This window comes from Babylonia areolata, chromosome 16 (assembly GCF_041734735.1).
Source record: "Babylonia areolata isolate BAREFJ2019XMU chromosome 16, ASM4173473v1, whole genome shotgun sequence".
NCBI lineage: Eukaryota > Metazoa > Mollusca > Gastropoda > Neogastropoda > Buccinidae > Babylonia > Babylonia areolata.
The window spans coordinates 14,178,381-14,201,570 of record NC_134891.1 but is presented as its reverse complement, the minus strand read 5'-3'; the positions used below and the strand labels follow the sequence as shown (position 1 = coordinate 14,201,570).

At 42.5% G+C, this 23,190-nt stretch overlaps 1 protein-coding gene across 2 annotated transcripts in view; it reads left to right on the top strand.

Moving 5' to 3' along the window:
* The window catches only part of LOC143291180 (proteasome inhibitor PI31 subunit-like), a 70,358-nt gene that overhangs the window by 10,439 nt on the left and 36,729 nt on the right, over window positions 1-23,190 (top strand). For both annotated transcript variants that reach the window (XM_076600898.1, XM_076600899.1), the window contains exons 4-5: window positions 7,062-7,141; window positions 17,793-18,014. In XM_076600898.1, coding sequence (XP_076457013.1) covers window positions 7,062-7,141; window positions 17,793-18,014 — 302 coding nt within the window. The remainder of the gene's footprint in view (window positions 1-7,061; window positions 7,142-17,792; window positions 18,015-23,190) is intronic.

The window sequence follows — 23,190 nt, the reverse complement described above, 5'->3', positions numbered from 1 at the left end:
TCAACGTCTCAAACAATTGGCATTTGAAAGCACTTTCTGCACTTGGTCTTCCCTGCCCGATCCTTTCAGCCTCAACACACAACCACTGCTGTGGTTACAGATGGGCATTCCTTCTCAAGCACTGTCTTTCCAATGAGACACTTCCAGGGGTTTCTAGCCTAGGCAGGCTATCCCATCATGGAGCCCCAGCCTTCAGTCAAGGGCCTGTCAGAGGATGACTTTGTTGTCACTTCGGAAGCAAGCACCATGTCTTTCAGACACACGGTTGCACCATAAGACCCTGTCAACTCTTTCCGGCTTCCTTACATTGCAACATAATCTGCATGGTGGACACCTTCATCCCTCAAGCACACAGCAGCTGTTTCCTGATTTACCCATGCTGATTGGTGTCCTCCTAGGAACAATATATGATAATCAGTCGTGTACGACAGTCACCATCAGAACAGCAGAGGAGGCAACTGCTGTCCCGACTATTCGGGCTGGAATTCGATTATACAATTTATAGTAGAGAGTGTTTTGCCCAAGTTGCATCCCCAGTCCCTCGATCAAGAGGGCCTTAGGACTCATCATTGGGACGGATCCCAAAGGCTACTTAGGCCCAAGGCTACAGCACTAAGTCCCAGTGCAATTTGACTTCTAGTCAGAGAGGCATAGTCATTCATGAAAGACTAAGCTGCAAATGATTTCCCTTCACAATTACGAAACCACTGATAATACAGCTCTCACTTTGCAGTTGGCCATACTGAAAATGTATGTCAGATCAGTGCTTTGATGTAAATAGCCAGCACAACACATCTTGAGCCACTTACCTCCCTGCCCCGCCCCGCTCCATCCCAGACTCAGTGCGCACCACACACATGGATCCGGTCCCCTTTCTCACTAAAGAACCTTCAGCAAAAATTTTCCCCCTGGAAACCCTCTTCCATTTGGAATTCCACCACAGAATGAGACTCAGTGACCTGTGGGTACATGAAATGCACTTCCACAGCCCGATACAACCCAGCCATTGACTGCCGACAACTTTCTGCAGGTTGCTCCAACATGCCACACTCAGGTAGAGAAGCCACCAAGCCGTCCGTATGCCCCTTCATGATGGTACCTACCTGGGCAATTACACAACCCTGTCCCAGAGACACCAGGGACATCAAGTCTTTTATTGCCAAATGTCTGCCGTTCTATGCATAGGCAACATACCAGTGCTGTCATTTTTTGGCAACGACAAAAAATTGTGGGGGGGGGGGGGGGGGGGGGGGGAGTGCCCATCACCTGTCAGCTCGCATGGAGGAGCTCTACAGATCTGGCTGTCATGCCTAAGGCAGGCCCAACATGGCGACCTACCTCTGTCTCGTGCCACAGTTTCCTTCAAACACAAAAATTACTTCCACTATCGGCCCATATCCAATGTGGAATCATCAGATCAAACCACATACGCACCTCCTTGCATTGACGTCCAACCGCGCTCAAAAGAGACAACCCTATAAGGGTACGTGTTTCCTTCCCTTCCTTTGATTCGAAGGGCTCTCAGTAAAGTGTGGATTCAACCCACCGACCCGATTTTCTTTGCGCTACATTTATCAGCACAGCTGTGGTCCACAGACCTCCCCCACAATACAGCTGCGGACCTCTGTCTTCTTTGCCCGCACCAATATCCTTAGGTGACACAGCACACTCTACTTTCGTCGAATTCTACTTGAGGGACACCTATCGCTTTAGGGATGATGGCTCATCGACTTCTACCAGAGAGACGTCGCACGCCTGCGGGATGATGGCTCAAGAGGCATCGCTTCGGTGGTAGTTGCACAACAGGCCATCACAGCACACAGACAGTAGAACAGGCGAGCCCTCCACCTTGTCGCGCTATTCTGCACTAGTTGGCTCACGGTTAAGTATGTGTAATTAAAAGAAAATTTTCTATCTAAAATTACGTTTAAATAACATACTTACCGTGACCTAAATTTAAGACCCTCCCATCCTCCCTGCTTCCTGTTCTCCCTGCTCGCTGCGCTGGTGATGGCATATTGCCGTCAAAAGAGGGCGCTAGCCAGCAGGACAAAGGGGAGGTTACCTACTTCCGGGAGGTTATCGGCCATAGTTTCGTTTTCTCCGCATAGGCGGATAGTAGTTTGCACAGGACAGGAATGTCAGACCCCTGCCGGAGTCTGCACTAGTTGGGTCACGGTAAGTATGTTATTTAAACATAATTTTAGATAGAAAATTTCCTTTGCTTTATGTTTATAATCATGAAACACCAGTAATGTTTTCATATTTTGCTAGTTACCTTATTTGAATGACAACAGATATGTGTAATGAATAGTTTTACATCAAAAGCAACATGGTACAGATCTGTCAAAAGTTGAGAGCAACAGTTAGTGAAACTTTTTTTTTTTTTTGACTGTCAAAAACAAAACAACACAGTAATACAGTAACACAGTAATAGACACACACACACACACACACACACATGCACACACACACACACACACACACACACACACACACACACACACACACACACACACACACACACACAAATCAACACAAATATATTTTAACAAGCCAAACTGTAAATGAATAAACAAATAAATCGATAAAATAAAGGACATGAGAACAAGAAAGAGGGAGAAATGTGTGTGTGTGTGTGTGTGTGTGTGTGTGTGTGTGTGTGTGTGTGTGTGTGTGAGGTCTGGGGATGTCATCTCGATAGTCCAACATGTCAATAGTTTGATATGTCATCAGTCCAACAGTCATTAAACTGATGTGGCAGTATGATTGTCCAGTGTAGCAATGGTCCAACAGGGCAATAGACCAACGTGTCCGACACATATTTTTCTTCTTGTTTGAAGTGGCATTGTGACAAAAATATGTATACATATAGGTCTTAATCACCTAGTGCCTGCCATCATGGATCTCTCTCTCTCTCTCTCTCTCTCTCTCTCTCTCTCTCTCTGACAATAGATCATAAACTACTTTCAAAAAAGTTAGTCATGTATGGCTTATCTTCTGATTCAGTTGAACTGATATCTTCTTTTCTTGATAATAGGAAACAAGTGGTTATCCAAGCTTCTAAAATGTCCCCTCTTATGTCAGTTAGTTATGGTATTCCTCAGGGATCAGTTTTAGTGCCTGTTTTATTTTCAGCTTATTTAAATGATCTTCCACTTCATGTTTCATCCTCTTGTGAACTTTACGCTGATGATACAACACGCCATCAAAAAGACACAAATGCCAATACAGTATGCACTAAGTTGCAGAGTGATAATTGATATTGATAAACTTATAAACTGGACTGAAATGAACCACATGGCAATCCACCCACAGAAGTCTAAATTTATGTTAATCACAACCAGACAAAAACGACAAAATATCAAATCTAAAATAAAAGGGCTCAAGATACTTGATAATGATTTGCTGGAAGTTAGTTTTTATAGACTACTTGGTCTTACACTTGACAATAACCTTTCGTGGTCTTATCATTTCTCTGCCTTATGCAAGAAGTTATCGAAAAAAGTATTTCTGCTCAATAGAATTAAGCATTTCCTTAATCAACATACCCATAATTTTTTTTTTAATGCACACATCCAACCTGATATTGACTATGCATCAACATACTGGGATGGGGCTAGTAAAAATTGCTTAAAACCTCTCGAAAGTATATACAGACGTTCCCTTAAGCTCATTCTCCTTAAATCTTCTATTCAAGCAAATGACTATGTTGAACTAAATATTCTCCCCTTTCATCTTAAATGTCACTTTAACAAGGGTGTTTTTATGTTAAAAATTATAAGAAATTTGCACTGCTCTATCTTTATAGGAAATTCCTGGAAAAAATCATTCATAGCAAGAGTACCATTTTTACCCCTTGTCCCAGAACTAACCTTTTCATGTCCTCTCTCATGTATTCTGGTGGTAAACTGTGGAATGAAATCCCCAAGTATCTTAGAAATAGATCTACCATAGCATCTTTCAAAAAAGCATATCAGAAATATCTGATGCAACAAATGTAATTAGTTCCAGCAAAATCAAAGCATGTGATGAGATCCTAGGTAGCCAACATATTTTGATAATTGTTCTCCAACAGTGTGTAAGCAAGGAAAAAGGCAAGTGTAGGTATGCGTGTGTATGTCTATGTTTTTGTGTGTTCGAGTACATGTGTGTGATGCCTGTGTGTGCACACACGTGTGTGTTTGAAGATTTTTCATGATGTTTCCTTAATTGTAGTCTTTGATTCACCCGTTTTTGTATCTATTATTATCTATTTGGTTTGTTCTGTGTCATTTATTTATTCACACTTATTTCATTTATCATATTGTGTGTATGTGTGTGCATGCATGTGTGAGGGCATGGTGTAAAGAAGCTTCCAGCTTATCCATTTTACCCTCAGTAAAACATTTGTCATTGTCATTGTCTCTAAGGGGGAAAAAAATGCTGGGTGTCTTTAGTAAAAAATACTTTATTTAGACTTGGGTTTGGGTATGTCTGGTTGCAACAGGGCATTGGTTGTGAGCAAACTTTTTTGTCATTATTTAAGCAAAGAATGAAAGATATATTTACACAAGAGTGGGATGAGTCAGTAATATCTAAAGATATATATCATAACTACAGACTGTTTAACTCTGGTTTTCAGTGTGAGCAATATTTTGACATTGTGGATAAAAAGTGTTTTAGGGACTGTTTGGTAAAATTACAGCTTGGTTTGCTCCCAATAAATGGATTATTTTTCAGGAGAACATTCAAATATAGTTCAAATTACGCATGTAAACATTGTAACGTGGTTGAAGATGAAAAGCATTTTATAAACAATTGTGTCCTTTACAATGACATGCAACAAAAACACCTGAACTCTGAAGGTCAGTTGTATGTTCACTTGCTGAAGAATGGTTCTGTTTACAGTATTTGTAAACTCTGCGTTTATATATATTTAATGCCCTGAAGATACAACACGAATTCTGTGACAACAGTGAAGAAATTCAGAATTAATTTACTGTGCACAAGAAGCACTTTTGTTTTACAGGTTTAAGTTAGTATGTATTTTAGCTGCATGATCACCATATTATGCACTTTTGACCTCTTTCTAGGGGCCAGAGGCCTGGAGATTAAAGTTTTTGTTCTTGTTCTTGTTCTCTCTCTCTCTCTCTCTCTCTCTCTCTCTCTCTCTCACTTCAGTAAACATGTAACACTACTTCCCATGTAACACCAGTTCCCCTCAGTAAACATGTAACATAAGTTATCTTTAGTACACATGTAACACCACTTCCCATGTAACACCAGTTCCCCTCAGTAAACATGTAACATAAGTTATCTTCAGTAAACATGTAACACCACTTCCCATGTAACACCAGTTCCCCTCAGTAAACATGTAACATAAGTTATCTTCAGTAAATATGCAACACCACTTCCCATGTAACACCAGTTCCCCTCAATAAACATGTAACATAAGTTACCTTCAGTAAACATGTAACACCAGTCCCCTATAGTGAACATGTAGCTCTAAATCCCTGCTCATCCCCATTTCAAACTGTAATATTAATACTTAAGGATACATGCACAACCAAGCATGCAAGTGCACCCATAGATACACACACACCAGCACATACATGTGAATGTGTGCAGATGGTTGAGATAGTATATTGTTGGTTAAGTTGATGGAAATATTTAAATACATTTAATCCTCGTTTTCATCACTGACAACTTGGAACTCTTGTACTCTCACACAACTGCAACCAGATGCAAGACCATTTGCCTGACAGAATCATCAACTGGGCTAGGGATCTCAAGATAAAAAAAAAAGAGGAAAACCCAACTCATGAAGATCAGCACGAATACCAGTACTCCAGTCACAGTAGGTGGAGAACCAGTCAAGGAGGCAGAGTACTTCTTTTACCAGGGAAGTGTGATGGATAGAGTATTGACAGGGGAGCACTGACAGAGGCATCGCCATTAAGACAGGCAAGGCACAGGCAGTCTTCATCATGCTGAACTTCTTGGTTCGTGGGCTGTAACTCCCACATTCACTTGTATGTACAGGAGTGGGCTTTTACGTGTATGACCTGTTCTTACCCCGCCATGTAGGCAGCCATACTCTGTTTTCGGGGGTATGCATGCTGGGTATGTTCTTGTTTCCATAACCCACCAAATGCTGACATGGATTACAGGATGTTTAACGTGCATATTCGATTTCCTGCTTGCATATACAAATGACGGGGGTTCAGACACAAGCAGGTCTGCACATATGTTGACCTGGGAGACCAGAAAAATCTCCACCCTTTACCCACCAGGCGCCGTTACCAAGATTCGAACCCAGGACCCTCAGATTGAAAGTCCAATGCTGTAACCACTCGGCTATTGTGCTCGTCCTCATGTTGAACAGCATCTGGACCTCTAGGGAAACCTGCACAACCACAAAATGCATATTTTCTACTCCAGTGTGGTTTTGGCCCTACTCTACAGCTCTGAGATGTGGAGGGTAACTAACACAGCAGAAGATACCTAGACATTTATTAACTCCTGTCTGAGGTGATTTTTAACATCTGGTGGCCAGACAAAATCAGCAAGTATTTGTGGCAGTGGGCAGGACAGGAGCCAGTCACCAAGCAGATCCTGGATTGGACACATTCTCAGGAAGCCAAACCCAGCATCACCTGCCAGATTCTGACCTGGAATTTGCTGGGGAAAAGAAGAGATTAGCCCAGAAACAGCATGAGGCGAGACACATGGGATCAACTGGGCAGATGCAGAAAGGACAGCCTAGAGCTGAGTCCGATGGAGAAGAGTTTTTGATGGCCTACGCTCTGTTTCAAGTCACTACTAGTAGTAATTATAAAGATTATAGCAAGGTCATCTACAAGCTAAAATAATTTCTATTCTAAAGAAAGGTGTAGGAAAGATAAATTAGATTTCTAGAAACAGAAGATGACTTGACACTACTTGATTCCTATGTTCTCCATAGTGTTTCTGTAGAAAATACAAGTGGAGACGGGATGTCAATGCTGATAACTTTTTTGAGACTAAGAGATAAGTAACACTGATTTGTGTACCATGATTTTTGTTGTTCTGTATTGCAGAAAAAGAATGAGGAGAATGTTGTGATATTGGAGATCTCAGTCCAAGACTTTGCCTCTGAGGACCTGTCTTCTGTCACAGTGTGAGTACTGTTGTGGAGTGTTGTTTAACTGGAGTGTTGTTTAACTACCATTGGGACGTTCAGTGATTGTTTTACCAATTATTATTATCAATACAACTTCAAAAGTGCAAAGGCAAATGATATATGCTCCCGGGGGGGTCACTACCTTGTCGTGGTCGGGAGGCTTAGTGGCCAGTGATCGAGCGAGCTATGTCGGCGGGGGCATCAGTGCTTCTGGGGGTTTACTGCTCTAGTCTCAGGTCTTAATTGACAGCCTACATAGCCATTGTAGCTGTTCAGGCTGAATAAGTGGTGGTTTTTGTACTGATGCCCCTGATAGGGTTTCCCATGCCGAACAGGTCGTGAGTGATGCCCAAACTAAAAGTGACCCACTGTCCCTTTCGCTATTCTCTATTCTTCTTTTTACCACCTCTTTTCTGTCCTCAGCTCCCCATCAAGCCTTCTTTTCCACATTCTTTTTTCTCTGCGGCCTTCTTCAGGCCCGCCGTGTTTGCCGGGCGGCGCGACCTGTGATGGAGGGGAATGAGATCCTGGGGATTGAGAGAGCACGCTGCTCTCAACACATCCCTTTGACTTGGACCTCTCCTAAGACAGGCCGCACACATTGGCCCGTGTGTGTCAGTCGGCTACCCCTTCATGGGGCTGGGTCAAGACTGGCAGTTTTGAGGCTAACGAAGGTAACCCCCGTAGTGCTCGGTTCTCTGTCCCCGGGAGCTGGGCATGATCGGGGGGGAACACGTTGGAGCTAAACTGTTAGTCGTATATCCCTCCTAAAACCTGGAAGGGGTCAAGCTGGTGTTCCCTTGACCCTGGCCCCTAAGTTAGACTCCATGGTGGGTGGGTAAGGGAGGGATGAATTAACGATTATATAAACCATGGCTTCCAACCAAATACCCCCCCCTAAACTTGGGAAAAGGAGGAGACCTGGAACTGACGATTCTGACTCTGATTCGGAGGTCGGTGAGACCTCTGGATTTTGGCCGTCGTGGCTTGTGGTGGCAGGCGCTGATGACGACAAGCCCTTGTTGGCTCTCAGCCCCTTCGCTATCCAGAAGGGCTTCCAGTGTCTGGCAGGCTCACTGAAATCTATCAAGAGGCTGATGAGTGGAGCATTTCTAGTGGAGACAGCATCAAAAAGGCAGACACAGCTTCTGCTTAAAGCGACCACTTTTGTGGATAGGGCGGTGAAGGTTTCCCCTCACAAAGGACTGAACTGTTCGAAGGGGTTTATCAGATGCCCGGAGTTGAGAGGAGTGTCTGAAGCAGAGATCAAGAGTGAACTGTCCTCTCAGGGAGTAACCGACGTTTACAGGGTGACAGTAAGGAAGGGGTCGGACAGAGTCCCGACCAACACATTTTTCCTCACCTTCTGCTGCCCGAATGTCCCCAAGGACATACAAGTCGGATACCTGCAGGTGAACGTAAGTCTGTACGTGCCGTCCCCTCTACGGTGTTTCAAGTGCCAGAAATTTGGACACGTGTGGGACCGCTGCAAGGAGGAAGAGGCGTGTGGCACCTGTTCAAAGGCGGCGCACCAGGGTGAATGCGTCAGTCCAGCCCGTTGTGCGAACTGCGGAGGCGGTCACCCGTCCTCATCTAAAGACTGCCCCGCCTGGAAAAAAGAAAAAGAAATCCAGAAGGTGAAGACGGAGAAGAAAATATCTTTCTTTGAGGCACGTAAACAAGTGGAAGCCGCATTGCCTAAGGCGTCTTACGCTTCTGTTGTCAGACCCAGGATGGTGGACGTTGCGATCCAGACGACGTCCACAGGAACGCAGACGGACGACTTACCCACATTGATAGAACCATTGGCCTTGGGTGGAGGCGCTGTGTCCGGCCCTTCCCATCCTGTACAGCGGTCCTCGGGGGCTGCTGGGTGGGAGCGGAAAGCCTCGGGCGGAGGCACAGTGTCCGCCTCCCGTCACCCACCTCACCCCCCAGCCCCCCTCATCCCGCCTCTCGTCTGCCTGCCCCTCGGGCTGGTGGGAGTGCCCAGAAACCCCCCGTACCCCCAAAACTCAAGGAGGGGAGGGCTGCGGCCTCGGCGGGGTCGGGAAGAGCCGAGGTGGTGGATATTCCGGCTTGGTCAGAATCGGACAAGTTTTTAAATTAAAAAAATAGATATGCGATCTTGGCTGACCTTGAGCCACTGCAAGCAGAGGAGCAGGGTGTAGCGATGGATTAGGCTGCTGCTTTATTTTTTTTTTAACCTTTTTAATGGCAGTGATCCACTGGAACATCCGTGGGTTCTACGCCAATTTCCAGGAACTCCAGCTGCTTTGTCATACCTTGAAACCTTCAGTGCTGGCGCTGCAAGAGACTCTGCAAAGAGATGGCAAGGTTTTATCTCTCTCTGTTTTAACTCCATTTTTAAACCTGCTCAACCGAAGCAAGAGGGATTGACGGGAGGTGTCGCTCTTTTTATACATAAGTCCCTTTTATACAGTACAGTTCCTTTAAGCACCCCTTTACAGGCGGTGGCAGTCAGAGTTACACTTGAGAAAACCATCACTGTCTGCTCTCTGTACCTTCCTCCTTCCGTCAGTGTTCTGAGGCAGGACCTCATGAACCTGGTCGACCAGCTCCCACGACCGTTTCTACTGTTGGGCGACTTCAATGGCCACTCCCCACTCTGGGGAAGTGAGATGACATCAGCCCGAGGTCTTTTTTTGGAAAACCTTCTTTCTGATATGGATTTGTGCTGTCTTAACGACAAGTCACCCACTTACCTTCATCTGTCCTCTGGAAAGCTCTTGTGTTTAGATCTGTCGGTCTGCGATCCATCGTTGGTCCTGGACTACGAGTGGAGAGTGCACAACGATCTGCACGGGAGTGACCACTTTCCTGTCGTCCTCCGCCCCACAGATGGGGAAGGTGACTCTCTGCCGGACCGCCTGAACTATGACAAAGATGACTGGGGAATTTTTACCACGAAGTTAAGAGTGGAGCTGCAGGAAGAAACAGTCTTAAAAAGCAAGGACCCTGCTGACACTCTGACTCAGTTTGTTTCAGATTGCACCAAAGCAGCAGTCCCATCGTCTACCTCCAAGTCTCAGATGCCAAGAACACCCTGGTTCAATGCGGAATGTTGGGAGGCCCGTAAGTCTCGGAAGAGAGCGCAATGACGCGTCTTTCAGAGACCGATAGCGTTCGAACCCATCAACAGCTGAGGGCGAAAGCCAGGTATGTTTTTAAAAAGAGCCAGAGAAAATCATGGAGAGATTTTTGCTCTTCCTTAACCTCCAATACACCCAAGAAGAAAGTGTGGAGGGTTTTTAAAAAATTTAAGGGCAAAAACGTCTGCCCAATTTTCATCATCTTAAACTCTCAGACGCTCTGGTGACAGAGAAGAAAGCAGTTGCCAATTTGCTTGCCTCCACAATCGAACTGAACTCTAGATCTGCCAACAAATCTGCTTGGTTTCTCAAAACAAAAAACCTGAAAGAAAAAACGCCCTGCAACTTCTCTTCCTTGCTTGCCTCCACAATCGAACTGAACTTGAGATCTGCCAACAAATCTGCTCGGTTTCTCAAAATCAAAAACCTAAAAGAAAAAACACCCTGCAACTTCTCTTCCGACAACGCAGAGAGCTACAACCTTCCTTTCACTATGAATGAACTAAAATCTGCCCTTCAGACCTGCACGGATTCCTCTCCAGGAATGGACGAGATCCATTATAAACTCTTAAAACATCTTCCCGAAACCTGTCTGGACACCCTGCTCAAAGTTTACAACCACATCTGGATCACAGGCTTTTTTCCACCCTCCTGGCGGAAAGCCTTCATAATCCTGGTGCCAAAACCGGGAAAAGACCCTTCGAACCCCTCCAATAGCACTGACCAGCTGCATCTGCAAACTGATGGAGAAGATGGTCAACGGTAGACTGATGTGGAAACTAGAGACCGACGGCCTTCTGGTGAAAGAACAGTGCGGTTTCCGCAAGCATTGCTCTACCGTTGACCATCTGGTTCGTCTGGAAACCACTGCAAGAAATGCCTTTGTAAACAAACAGCATGTGGTGGCCATAATTTTTGACTTAGAGAAAGCTTACGATACCACCTGGAAATCTGGAATCCTCTTGGACCTGCACAAGCTCGGCTTCTGAGGACACCTGCTCCAGTTCATCCACAATTTTTTGCAAGACAGACAATTCCAGGTGAGGGTCGGCACCACCCTGTCCGACATTTACGAGCAGGAGCTGGGTGTTCCGCAAGGGAGCATTCTGTCGCCGGCTCTCTTCAGCATCAAAATTAATGACATTGTTCAATCCGTTCAGAAGGGATCGGACAGCTCGCTGTTCGTGGACGATTTCGCCTTGTATGCAACTGGCAGCACATATGCCAGCATCCAGCGACGGCTTCAGCTCTGCGTCAACAAAATCCAGTGTTGGGCAGAGGAGAATGGTTTCACCTTTTCATCCTCCCAAACTGAGTGTATTCATTTTCACAACTTTCGCCAGTTCTATCCGGACCCTGAAATCCGTCTGGGAAAATCCACCATCCCGCCGGTCAAGGAAGCCAAATTTTTAGGGGTCATTTTTGATCAGAAGCTGAACTTCCTCAGCCATATCAAACAGCTGAAAATATCTTGTCAAAAAGCCCTGAACATCATCCGAGTAGTGGCACACATGGACTGGGGTGCTGATAGGAGAACTCTCTTGCACCTCTACAGAGCCCTGGTATGGTCCAAACTGGACTACGAAAGTGTAGTATACGGCTTGGCCAGACCGTCTTACCTGAAACTGCTGGACCCTATACACCACCAAGGGCTCCGTCTCAGTTTAGGTGCTTTCTGCACCACCCCTGTGCACAGCCTGTATGCAGAGGCGGGGGAACCGCCTCTCTCCAACCGCAGACTGAAGCTGACCCTAAATTATTACTTGAAACTGTTTTCTGAACCTACAAACCCTGCTTATGACGTTGTATTCAACAACCCTTTCGACAAGAAATTTAAAGACAACCCAAACTGCATCCCTCCTCTTGGACTCCGCATTCAGCCGCACATAGAAAATGCTGATCTGGATGTCAGTGGCATCTCAGATTTCTCCAAGTTCCCCGACAGCCCTCCGTGGACCTTTAGAACACCTGAGGTCCGATTCGATCTGGCCTTATACCGTAAAGACTCCACCAGATCTCTGGCCTACAGAACCTACTTTTCGGAACTCTGCCACAAATTCCCCACTTTTCAAAGAATCTTCACTGACGGTTCCAAGTCAGAGGACGGAGTCGCTGCATCTGCGTTCTGTCCCGCCTTTCCTGACCGGCCCTCAACGGAACACATCCTGTCTGACAGCTCAGTGTACACTGCGGAACTGACTGCACTGGTTCTGGTGGTAAAAATGGTTCTCTCTTCGAAACAAAAGAGATTCATGATCTTTTCCGACTCCTTGTCAGCCCTGGAGGTGATCACCTGCAGGAATATCACTCATCCCAAACTGCTGGAATTTTATGAAGCTTTTACTCTCGCAACGAAGAAAGGATACGAGGTTGTGTTGGCCTGGGTTCCTGGACATGTTGGCATTCGTGGTAACGAAAGGGCAGACCTGCTGGCCAAGAACGCTGTAAAGAAAGAATTATCCAGATCCTTTGTACCATACACAGACATGAAGCAGAAGGTGAACACTTATGTTAGGATCTTTGGCAAGGGGAGTGGAACACCCAGACGGACAACAAGCTCTTCCAGATCCGTCCAGACCTAAAAGAGACCCTCCCTTCAGGGGTGAAGAACAGAAAGGAGGAGTCTTTGCTGTGCAGACTGCATGCGGGGCACACTTTTTTTTACTCATTCTTACTTGTTGAAGTGGGAAGAGGCCCCTCGATGTATTCCCTGTGATGAGCCTCTCAGCGTGAAACACGTGCTCCTTGACTGTTGAGATCTGCATGACGTTAGACACAGATATTACACGGCGGTTTCTTTGAAGACCTTGTTTCGTGATGTCCCTTTGTGGACGCTGATGTACTTCTTGAAAGAAGTGAGCATTTTTAATCAGATTTGAAGGTTTTAAACTATGGAAGTTTTTTTTTTAAACTTTGAGTGGAAAGTTTGAAGCGGTGATTCGTTTTAATTGTTTGTTTTTTACCCTTGTAGTAGTTATTAACGTGGCGATAGCCTTGAGATGGCCTTAGTGGTCGGCGAGGCTCTAAGCACTATAATTTCATTTCATTTCATTTCAAATGATATATGATTTGTTTTTCTGAAGTAGTGATACTTTTCTCTCTTGTGGTAATTAGCAATTAATATGCATTATAATATATTATATATTTATATGATTCACATTATTTTCAAATAAATATGAAGATTTTCTCTCTCTCTTTCTCTCTCTCACTCTCTCTCTTTTTTTTCCCTCTCTCTGTCTCTCTCTGTCTGTCTGTCTTATCTGTTTTTGATTCTAAAGATTATTTATTTCCACTCTCCCTATTACCTCCCCCACTCTCTCTGTCTGTTCTTGTTTGTTTTTGATTCTAAAGATTCTTTATTTCCCCTCTCCCTAGACCCCCCAGCCCCCCTCACCCCGCTATCTCTCTCTCTGTCTGTCTTGTCTGTTTTTGATTCTAAAGATTCTTTATTTCCCAGTCATCAGTCCATAATTTTTGCCATTTCATCATGGTTTGATTTTAAACAATGAAACAGGATTTTCCATGTGCTTCCTTTTATATCGTATCTCAGCATTAATCAGGTCAAGGACTCAAGGCACCTGCACTGTTGATCAGGAAAGTTCAGCAAAACTCTTAAAAATGCACAGAGCTATGAATTACATTGTGTTTCCGTCTTCTTTTTTGAAGTAATTGAACAAGGAATGCACACAACTCTGGATAAACAATAAGATGAGTAAAGATATGAATTACTTTATTATCTTGTTTAGAGAAATTACATCAGGTGTGGCAAAACAAAAATAGACAATTATTCAACACAAAAACATAAACATGACTTAATTAAAAAGAATCAATAAAATATAAGGCAATAATATAAAAACTATTGCATATATTCACTTAATTAGAATGTTGTAATTAATCATCATTTTATTCATTAATAATCATTATTGTAAACATATTGAAATACACTAAGGCTAACGTTGCATGTATTATATTTTACATTAATTACCTAAGATAATATAAGAATAACTTTATTATTACATGGTAATTGATTAGTATATCGAAAGACACGAACATTGCACAATTCCTATTGCACATTCATCCTGCACACTGTCACACACATTTAAGTAAATGATTATCTAAGAAATTTAACCAAAGTGCAGTGAACAGGGACCCAAAATCCATAATGGCTCTGATAAGGCTGAAGCCAGTGATCTCCTAGTCACCAATCTGTGATGTGAGCTTTACAGTGACTTATGTTTTGTTTACAATGTTTTAGTATTAACCAGATGAGTGCTTATAAGATGTCAGCTGACATCCAGCAAAAAGAGTTGCCATAGTGCCTACAAGACATCCATTGACATCCTGCATGATTTTCGATTTTTCCTTCATAGGAGTTTGGTATAATGAACATAAAGAGACTGAATGGTTAGTTTAATATGTCTGTATTATAAAGATACTATTTAAGTTAGCGTCTGTCAGGTGGAAGACCCCTTTTTCTCAATAATGACTTGCTTACAGGACCACTTGGAAGGTGTGTGTAAAGATGGTTTGCATCATATGCCAAAAAGATGTCGGACACTTCATAAGTGAAGACAATGGTTCCAGTCAGCAGATTTACACAACTTTGCAAGCTGTGCTGATGATTATGTATAACAGTGAGAGATGGATCTGTCTTGCCTTATGATTTCTTTGAACTTGAAGGTGATGAAAATAACAGTGAAGAAACTGACTGCAACATCCAGCTCTTTCATCAGTCTATCTATCCATTCAGACATCATTTCTGAGCAAATGACCATGACTGACAGTGAAGACACGGTACTTTGTAGATGGAGGTGTGGTACAGGTTGAAAGCCTGGCAGAGGGTGGGGTGAGGGGGTGAGGCCCAACTGTCAGTGTTCATGTCTTTTGCACAGTGATCAGATGCTGCAAATGGCAAAAGCCAATAATCCATGCTTTTCTTGAAACCTAAGGTTGACAGGCGATAGACGGAAATCTTGTATTTTTTACTATTTTGCCGTTGATCAGTTGACCAATCCACTTGTGGAGACAAACCAGATGCACAGCAGACACTTTATCAGATCAGGAGGAAGGGAATATCATCAAAGTGCTCTCTCCTGTCTAAAAGGGGACACTTTTAGGGACTGTAAGAAAAGCTTATACAGTATTGTAACAGAACATAATTTGTTATGCTTTATTTGGATGTCAAGTTTAATGATTGAAGTATTTCTGAAGACAGGCCAAGAGAGAGAGAGAATTGGGGTAGGGGCGGGGAGAGTCAGGATGTTTGTGAGTTATGTGTGTGTGAATGTGAAAGTGAAAGAATCAGCAGTGAAAAAAACCCAACCCTTTTCTTTTTTGTGTAATATTTCTACTTTAGTAATACATGTACAGAACAGTATTTTGAAAATTCTTTTATCCTGTATATGAAAAAAAGGATGCCTCTATAATTCTTAAATCTTTGTTAGTTCCCAGTATTAGTTTTTGCCTCAATTAATTGAATGGAATTTATCTTTCCTTTGTGCAGGATAAAGGAATGCATTGTAAATTTTTAAAAGAAAAAGAACCTTTGTTGCTTGGGAAAAAGAAGAAAAGAAAAGCTCAACGGCTCACTATCTGAGAACATAATTGACTTTTTATCTTGAAGGAATCCACGTATGTTGCTGCTGGGACAGTTAGTCACTTACATGACTAAGATTGTAATCATAAACGTTTAAGCCATTTTCTTTTCTTTTACAGGTATGGTCGGACGATAAGCATGCTGTTTCCACCTGTATTTTGTTTGTTTTTAGATGTCATTCTGTGGAGGTGGGAATATACTTTTTTAATGCACAAAAATTATTTCCCTCACTTAATTGGGGGAAAAGAAGCCTGGAATTAGAATCCACACTCATTTTCCTTCACTAAAATGTTTACTTTCATTCTCTATCTCATATACTTTTTGTGCTAGAATTTTTTTTAAAAAATTATTACCACTGAATCCTCAAAATTCCCTGGCAAGGGGAAAGCACTTTTTTTTTAGTACAAAACTCTCTGGCACTGAACAGGTTAAAATTATCAGTGCACACATCTTCTTTCCTGTCTCAGTAAATGAAATGGCTGTCTGGAAACACTAACAGGTATGTAAATGGCCTGCAGAGCAGTTTGAATGTTTTCATGTATATCGAATCTGTGTTCAGTCCTGCATGACACTGTCTTTGTAGTCAGGTTATGGCTAAAGGTTAACCCTTTGAGCCCTGAGTTCTTGAGCAATTTTAACCCTTCTGCCTGAGCTCCTGAGCCAAAATTTGCAAATAATTGGTATTAAACCCTTTGAGCCCTGACCACCGTTTACCGGTGGTAGAGAAAAATGACATAATGCCTAGCCACTGGTTGAGCGGTGCGTAAACACTTGAAGCGTGCAGAGTCTCAACCTGGCCCGTCAGGGCAGAAATCAGGGACAAAACGTGCGAGAAAACAACTGTACACAACGCAGCAAGTAATTGATATGCTTGATGATTTATCGGAAGTAGAGTATGACAGTGATTACTCTGATAGTGAGGTGGAATTCGAATCGGATGATTTTGTTACAGATAGTGATGTTGAAAATGAATCTGAGCATGCAGAATCAGTTGATCAAAGGAGGCGTGTCAGGTTGAGACTCTGCACGCTTCATGGTAGAAATCAATCTTTTTTATCCAAAGCACATGCACAAAACACAGTGAAAAGGCGTGGCCATGTTGGTACTACGTTCGCTGACGTCAGAATATTACAGTTTTTCCGATTGGCTCTTCAATATAAGTCAACCAATAGCAAAACACGACACAAGTGTTTACGCACCGCTCAACCGGTAGCTAGGCATTATGTCATTTTTCTCCACCACCGGTAAAGTGGTGGTCAGGGCTCAAAGGGTTCAAATACAGCTACAGCTTCTGGTCATTTTATTTTAAAAAGCAAATGAATGTGGGCTGCAGGCAATTACACTAATATGTGACCCAAATATTCACCCACCCAAACCCCGAGTTTGTATGAATGGATGTGAGTTCAATTTTTGAAAGAATGAGTGTGTCTGTGTCTGTGTCTCTGCTTATGTCTGTGTTTGAGTTAAAAATATGTTCCCATTCTTGGAGTATTGTCCTCACCTGTTCTTTTTCAGCTTGTAGAAGGATAGGAATGTGAAGAAGAAATAGTGCTACATGTTAATTGTCACAAGCTAGTGTTTCATGTTGTTGGCCTATTTATAATAACAAAAATAATACAGTGCAAGACTCATAGCAATGCACATCAGAGTATTGCAGAGCACTATACAAAACAGTACCATGTAAAATGTAAAACAGCACAATACAGTTCAGTGCAATAAATCACAATAATCTTTCTCCTAAAGAAATGCATGACTTTCATTGAGAGTGAAGTGTTTGTTGTTGAATAACCATTATTGCACATAATTGCTTACTGGCTGCACAGACAGGTGTAACACACCTGCATACCAGCTCATACCTTGACTTGAACTGAGTGATAAACATTAGGATATATGGCCATCTGCTAGCCATGTAGTATGGCTGTTTGGTGATGTGTTTCAGAGCTTTTCGTGACATAGATCGTCTGAATTCTATTATACGCGAATCCCTTATCAATCCAGCCATGGCCAGCAACTCCAGCACCAGTGCTCAGGGTGGAGCAAACAATCCCAGAACCACTTTATCCACGGGGGAGAACAAACAGAAGAAGAAGGACAAGAAGTCACTTCTGCTGGTGGAAGAACGAAGACCACATCATCAGCCACGTCCATTGCAACCAGCCTGGTGAGTGTTTGCATTTAGAACAGTTTTCTCTTTGTGTTTTCTATCAGTCTCTCTCTCTCTCTCTCTCTCTCTCTCTCTCTTGGGGTCAAGGTCAAGCCGAGGTATCATGGTGACATGTTTACATTTTGATGGTGAGAATTTCTAATTTTCAACGATTTCCAGGGCATTCTGGATATCTGTGTGAGACCATCATGCCACAATTGCGCTGCAGCATCGGCAGGTGACAGGCAAGTTTGTTACCACCCTGATAAACATTTTATGCCATGAATATTATCTGGCCAGTTGGTGTGTTGTTCCTTGTTCGAGGATGTGGTACATGGAAAGACACTTTGTGTGCTTGAAGACTGAGTATTTCACCACCAAGATTGCTGTTTTCAGGGATCAACTACACTCAAGTACAAACGGTCGTGTTTTGTTGTGTTCACTGCTGTTACTGTAATTTTCGTGACGTGCTGCCTGTTGGCCTGTGGGGACATTCACTCCAATCTTGGTCCTTACCTGAGAAAGAACGATGTGGAGTGGATACTACCCTGACTGATGTTGGAGACAGTGAAGTTGAGGAACAACCTGACTCAGCAAGGCAGTTCGGTGAACAGCAAGCAGCTCTGGAGATACAGGATTTCCTAAAGGGAATACAGGACATGCAAGTCAGCATACAGAAAATAGAGGAGAAGCAAGACAAGCAGGCTGAACAGCTACAGAGATCCATGACTGACGTGAAGACTTCAGTGACGGCACAGATCGACAAAATTAATGAAAAGTGTCAACTGCTTGAAGGGGAAATCAGGGATCTGAGATCAATCTGACAATCTGCAAGAGGAGAATGAGTTGCTACATGATGGAGTGAAATCAATCAGTCTGCAATGTGACTCTCTTGAAAACCACAGAAGACAAAACAGACTGTTTTTCTTTGGAATTGAGAAACGACAGGAAAAAGAGAACTGGGATGACTGTGAAAGACAGGTGAAGACAGTGATATAAGAGTGAATGGGGATCACAGAAGACATCTTGATAGAAAGAGCACACAGAACTCAAAATGACACTGCTATCATTGTGAAATTGCTGTCTTATAAATAAAATAAACTGATTTTGAAGAATGCTGGAAATCTGAGCTCATCGGACTGATTCAGCAGTATCTATGTCATGGAAGATTTTTCCAAAAACTGTGCAACAGAAGCGCAAAGGACTCAGAAATGTAGCAAAGGACTTGTACAATACTGGTCAGAAACCAAAGGTCAGAGTTGATCAACTGATAACGAAAGAAGGGATGTAAGCCCACATTTTCTCTCAATTGCGAGAATCATTGGAAGTCCACCTTATTTTAATAAAAAATATTTCCTTTTTCATTGGAGTTGGGTTCTTGTCTTTTCCCAATGCAAATCTAAGAGAAAAATCAGAGAGGGGACAAGTAAAGAGAAAGAGGGGGTGAGGACAATGGTGATAATGATAGTGACAGTGGCGTTATTGAAGACATCAACAATACAGACACTGAAACACATCTGTTTATTGTATTTCACATAAGATGGATCACTGCAATGCATTGACCTCAAATTCAACATCAGAATCAATAGCAGACAACAAAATCAAGGCAATGTGCATAATTCAAACAAATATAATATGATATAATATAGTATAATATGATATAATATAGATAATGTGATATATAGATATAATCAAATGGAATAGAATAGAATACAATGTGATACAGATAATATGATATATGAGAATATAATGTAATGTAATATCATATCATAAGACTTGAACCAAATCTTTCCCAAGGGATGTTGGGAATAACATCAAAATGATTCAACTCTCTACATAAATGTGATAGAAAAAATAGATGTTTCACAATGCTTTATTCTCACATGGGGAGTGTGAAAAACTGGACCAAATAATGAAATAGTTTTGATGTTTGTTGTGATGCAACCTTTTCTGTCAAATTCATTTAGACTGTCCTTCATTTCATGCTTGCTCATTTGTTCATCTGTTTGTGTCAGCATCCTTTTGCATGTAAGATTGCACTGAAAATAGATTCTCTGTTTCAAAGAAGATACTCCAAACATGAAAATGTTATTTTAAAAACAATCTGAAAGAAAAGAACAAATCAACCAGCCAAGAAAAACACACAAAAGGAGACACACACACACTCACCCACTCACTCACCTACTCACTCACTCATACACATATACATTTTTTTTAAAACAGTACTGTGTCATCACTTTCACCGTCTATTGTTGATGTCTTTGCTAGCACAACTGTCATTATCATAATTGTCATTGTCGTCGCCCCCCATTTCTCTTTTTTTTCTCTCTCATTTTTCTCTTACATTTGCACTAGGAAAAGACAAGAACCCAACTCCTATGACAAAGGAAATATTTTTGATTAAAATAAGGGGGACTTCCCATGATTTCTCACACATTGTGAGAAATCGTGGAGGCGCCCCCCACAATTTCTCACAATTGAGAGAAAATGTGGGAGAGGAATGACCATGATTTCTCGCAATCCCACGATTTCTCTCAAAGTGAGAGAATTTGTGGGATTACAAGGGGTCTTTACATATGACCTTAAAAAAAATGGGGACCATGATGATGACAAGGAAAAGGGAAGAAAGAACACTAAGATGTGGGTAACTGAGGACCAGAGGCCAGCTGAGGACCAGAGGGCAGCAGAGGACAACTGTACAGTTGAGGACCAACGGACAGCTGAGGACCAGACGGCAGCGGGAGACCAGTGGGCAGTGGAGGACTGGAGGCCAGCAGAAGACCAGCGGAGGACTGGAGGGCAGGTGAGGACTAGCAGGCAGCTGAAGACCTGAGGACAGCCACTGACCAATGTGTGGACCGGATAAATGAATTGTTTGTCTGTGAACAGAGAACTTCCATCCAGTTGAGGGTAGTCACAGTGATGAAGGCAAACGCAACAGCCCAATTCTTGCTCTCGATGTCAGAGTACCCAGATATGAAAGTTACAAAAATTAAGTGTGGTCGTGACATCATGGGTTCATCACAGGGTGAACTGAACAGGTCACAGTAAGGTGCAATGGATGCACAGAGGCACAGCGCTGCCAATTTGTCAGACTCAAAAAGTCCTGTTAACACATGGGAGAGGGCTCGCACGGAGTTAGTTGCTTGGGGGTCATGAGAAAACAGAACACAGCCACACACACTGCAACACTGGGTCAGGACAGCAAACGGGGGTCGAGGTCAACAGCAACAGCTGAGGGGCAGTTGAGGGGGTGGTCAGCATACAGGCAGGAGCGGGAGAAATGTAAGTCTTCTGAAATAGGGGTGCGGCCAAGGTCCTTATGAAATAAAGATATATGTACATGGAATTGCAATGGTTGGTAACAGAAACTTGACATTAAAGATGTGATAAAATCACTTTTGTGCTGTGGCATTTTCGCTCTTAATTAGACATTTGTTAATTCAGACAAATATGACTACCCGGCATTCAAGGACTATGGTGCATATGTAGCTAAGCCAGTTGAAATACCATCTAATGCTAGAAACTTGTGGGGTTATTGTATTTGTATGCAAGGTATTTTCAAAGTCAGTGAAAGGAATTATGATTTAATTCTTTTCACTGACTTTGTTTATTTCCAGAATCACCATGTGTTCACATTTTACTTCAAAGGTGAATATGAACATGTGGTGATTTGAGAAAGAAACAAATTGTTACTTAAATTGGGGGAAAAAACAATTTTCTGATTTGTCTATACATCTACCAATATGACAGTTAATACTGGAATACTGTAGAACATGAATATGATATTGAAGTTCTGGAACAGTGCATTGCAGATCTGCACAGGCATTCAAAAGATTTTGATTTGATGATGATTAGAGACCTGAATGCACGGACTGGTTGTGCAAAAGCTCTGTCCTCAGCTGACAGCATAGAAAATGACAAGTGGGACTGGTTGCATTTTCATGAAGAAGATAATTTATTAAGGAGAAAATCTGATGATAAAGAAAAGAATGCTTTTGGTAAGGTTTTGTTAGAGTCGTGTTCCGCATTTAATTTTGTTATTTTGAACGGGTTATGTTGTTTTAGTTTTGACAATTCATTGACATTTGTCTCATCCACAAATGGAATTGCCATAGAGTACGTTGCAATGTCCAAGGAGTTGGTTGTTATGGATTTTGTGCACTCCTTTATTGTTGTTTCATTTATTGACTGACCGCATTTCCCTGTGTTGTTTACAATTGCTAAAAGTGACACACACACCCATACACTCCACACACATACATATATAGACACATGCACATTCCAGCATTCTGTAACTCCCACAAAACAGACATGCATATACTTACACCCCATCCTCTACACACACACACACACACTTACACATACAAATCATAGTCCCCACGACGCACACCCCTCCCTACCACCCTCCATCCTCACACACACACACACACTCGCACCTTTATGCAAATACACACATGTATGTGCACGCATGTGCACAGAGCTCTCCTGATACGCGTACATTTATACACACACACACACACACACACACACACTGCCACTGATTTGCCGCAAAAGTGTGTTGCTCAGTCTACTGTATTTGGAAAAGTCCAGAAAGACTATGTTCCATTTTGAAGAAATTTGTGCAATGTTGGTTTGGAAATGATGACAATGTTCATTTGATTTGGAAAGGATCGTGCTCTACCTTTCATGCTAGGCTTATGGCCACTCCATCTCTCTACCTTTTTCCTGTGAAGCGATCGATGGTGTGATGGCCTTGTACCTGTTTTTTTAGGTGCTCTTTTACTTTTTTAAGGATTTCCAATTTTTCAAGATGTAGACCACTAGTTGTTGTTGCGTACCAGCAAGCCTGTCAGCTCACTCATTTCCCTTAACCCTTTCACTGCCAGGAAAATTAAATTTAAGTGAAATCTATTTGCCAGGGTTTTTTCACAAAAAACGGGTATAAATTTTCCAAAAATTCTGTGCTCTTTGTTATTGGAGAAAGACCCATAGAAGTATATATTTTCTGATGGGTAAATGAATAAAGAATACAAAACACATGCTGTTTTCCCATTTTATATATTTTTAGTGACATGCTGTTGTTTTGAAATCAGTGTTTTGTTTTTTGTCACATTTTCAACTTGTTCATTACAAACATAAGTTAGGTAATTTGCACAAAAATATCGTATTTTCTGGACAAATGGATATCTGC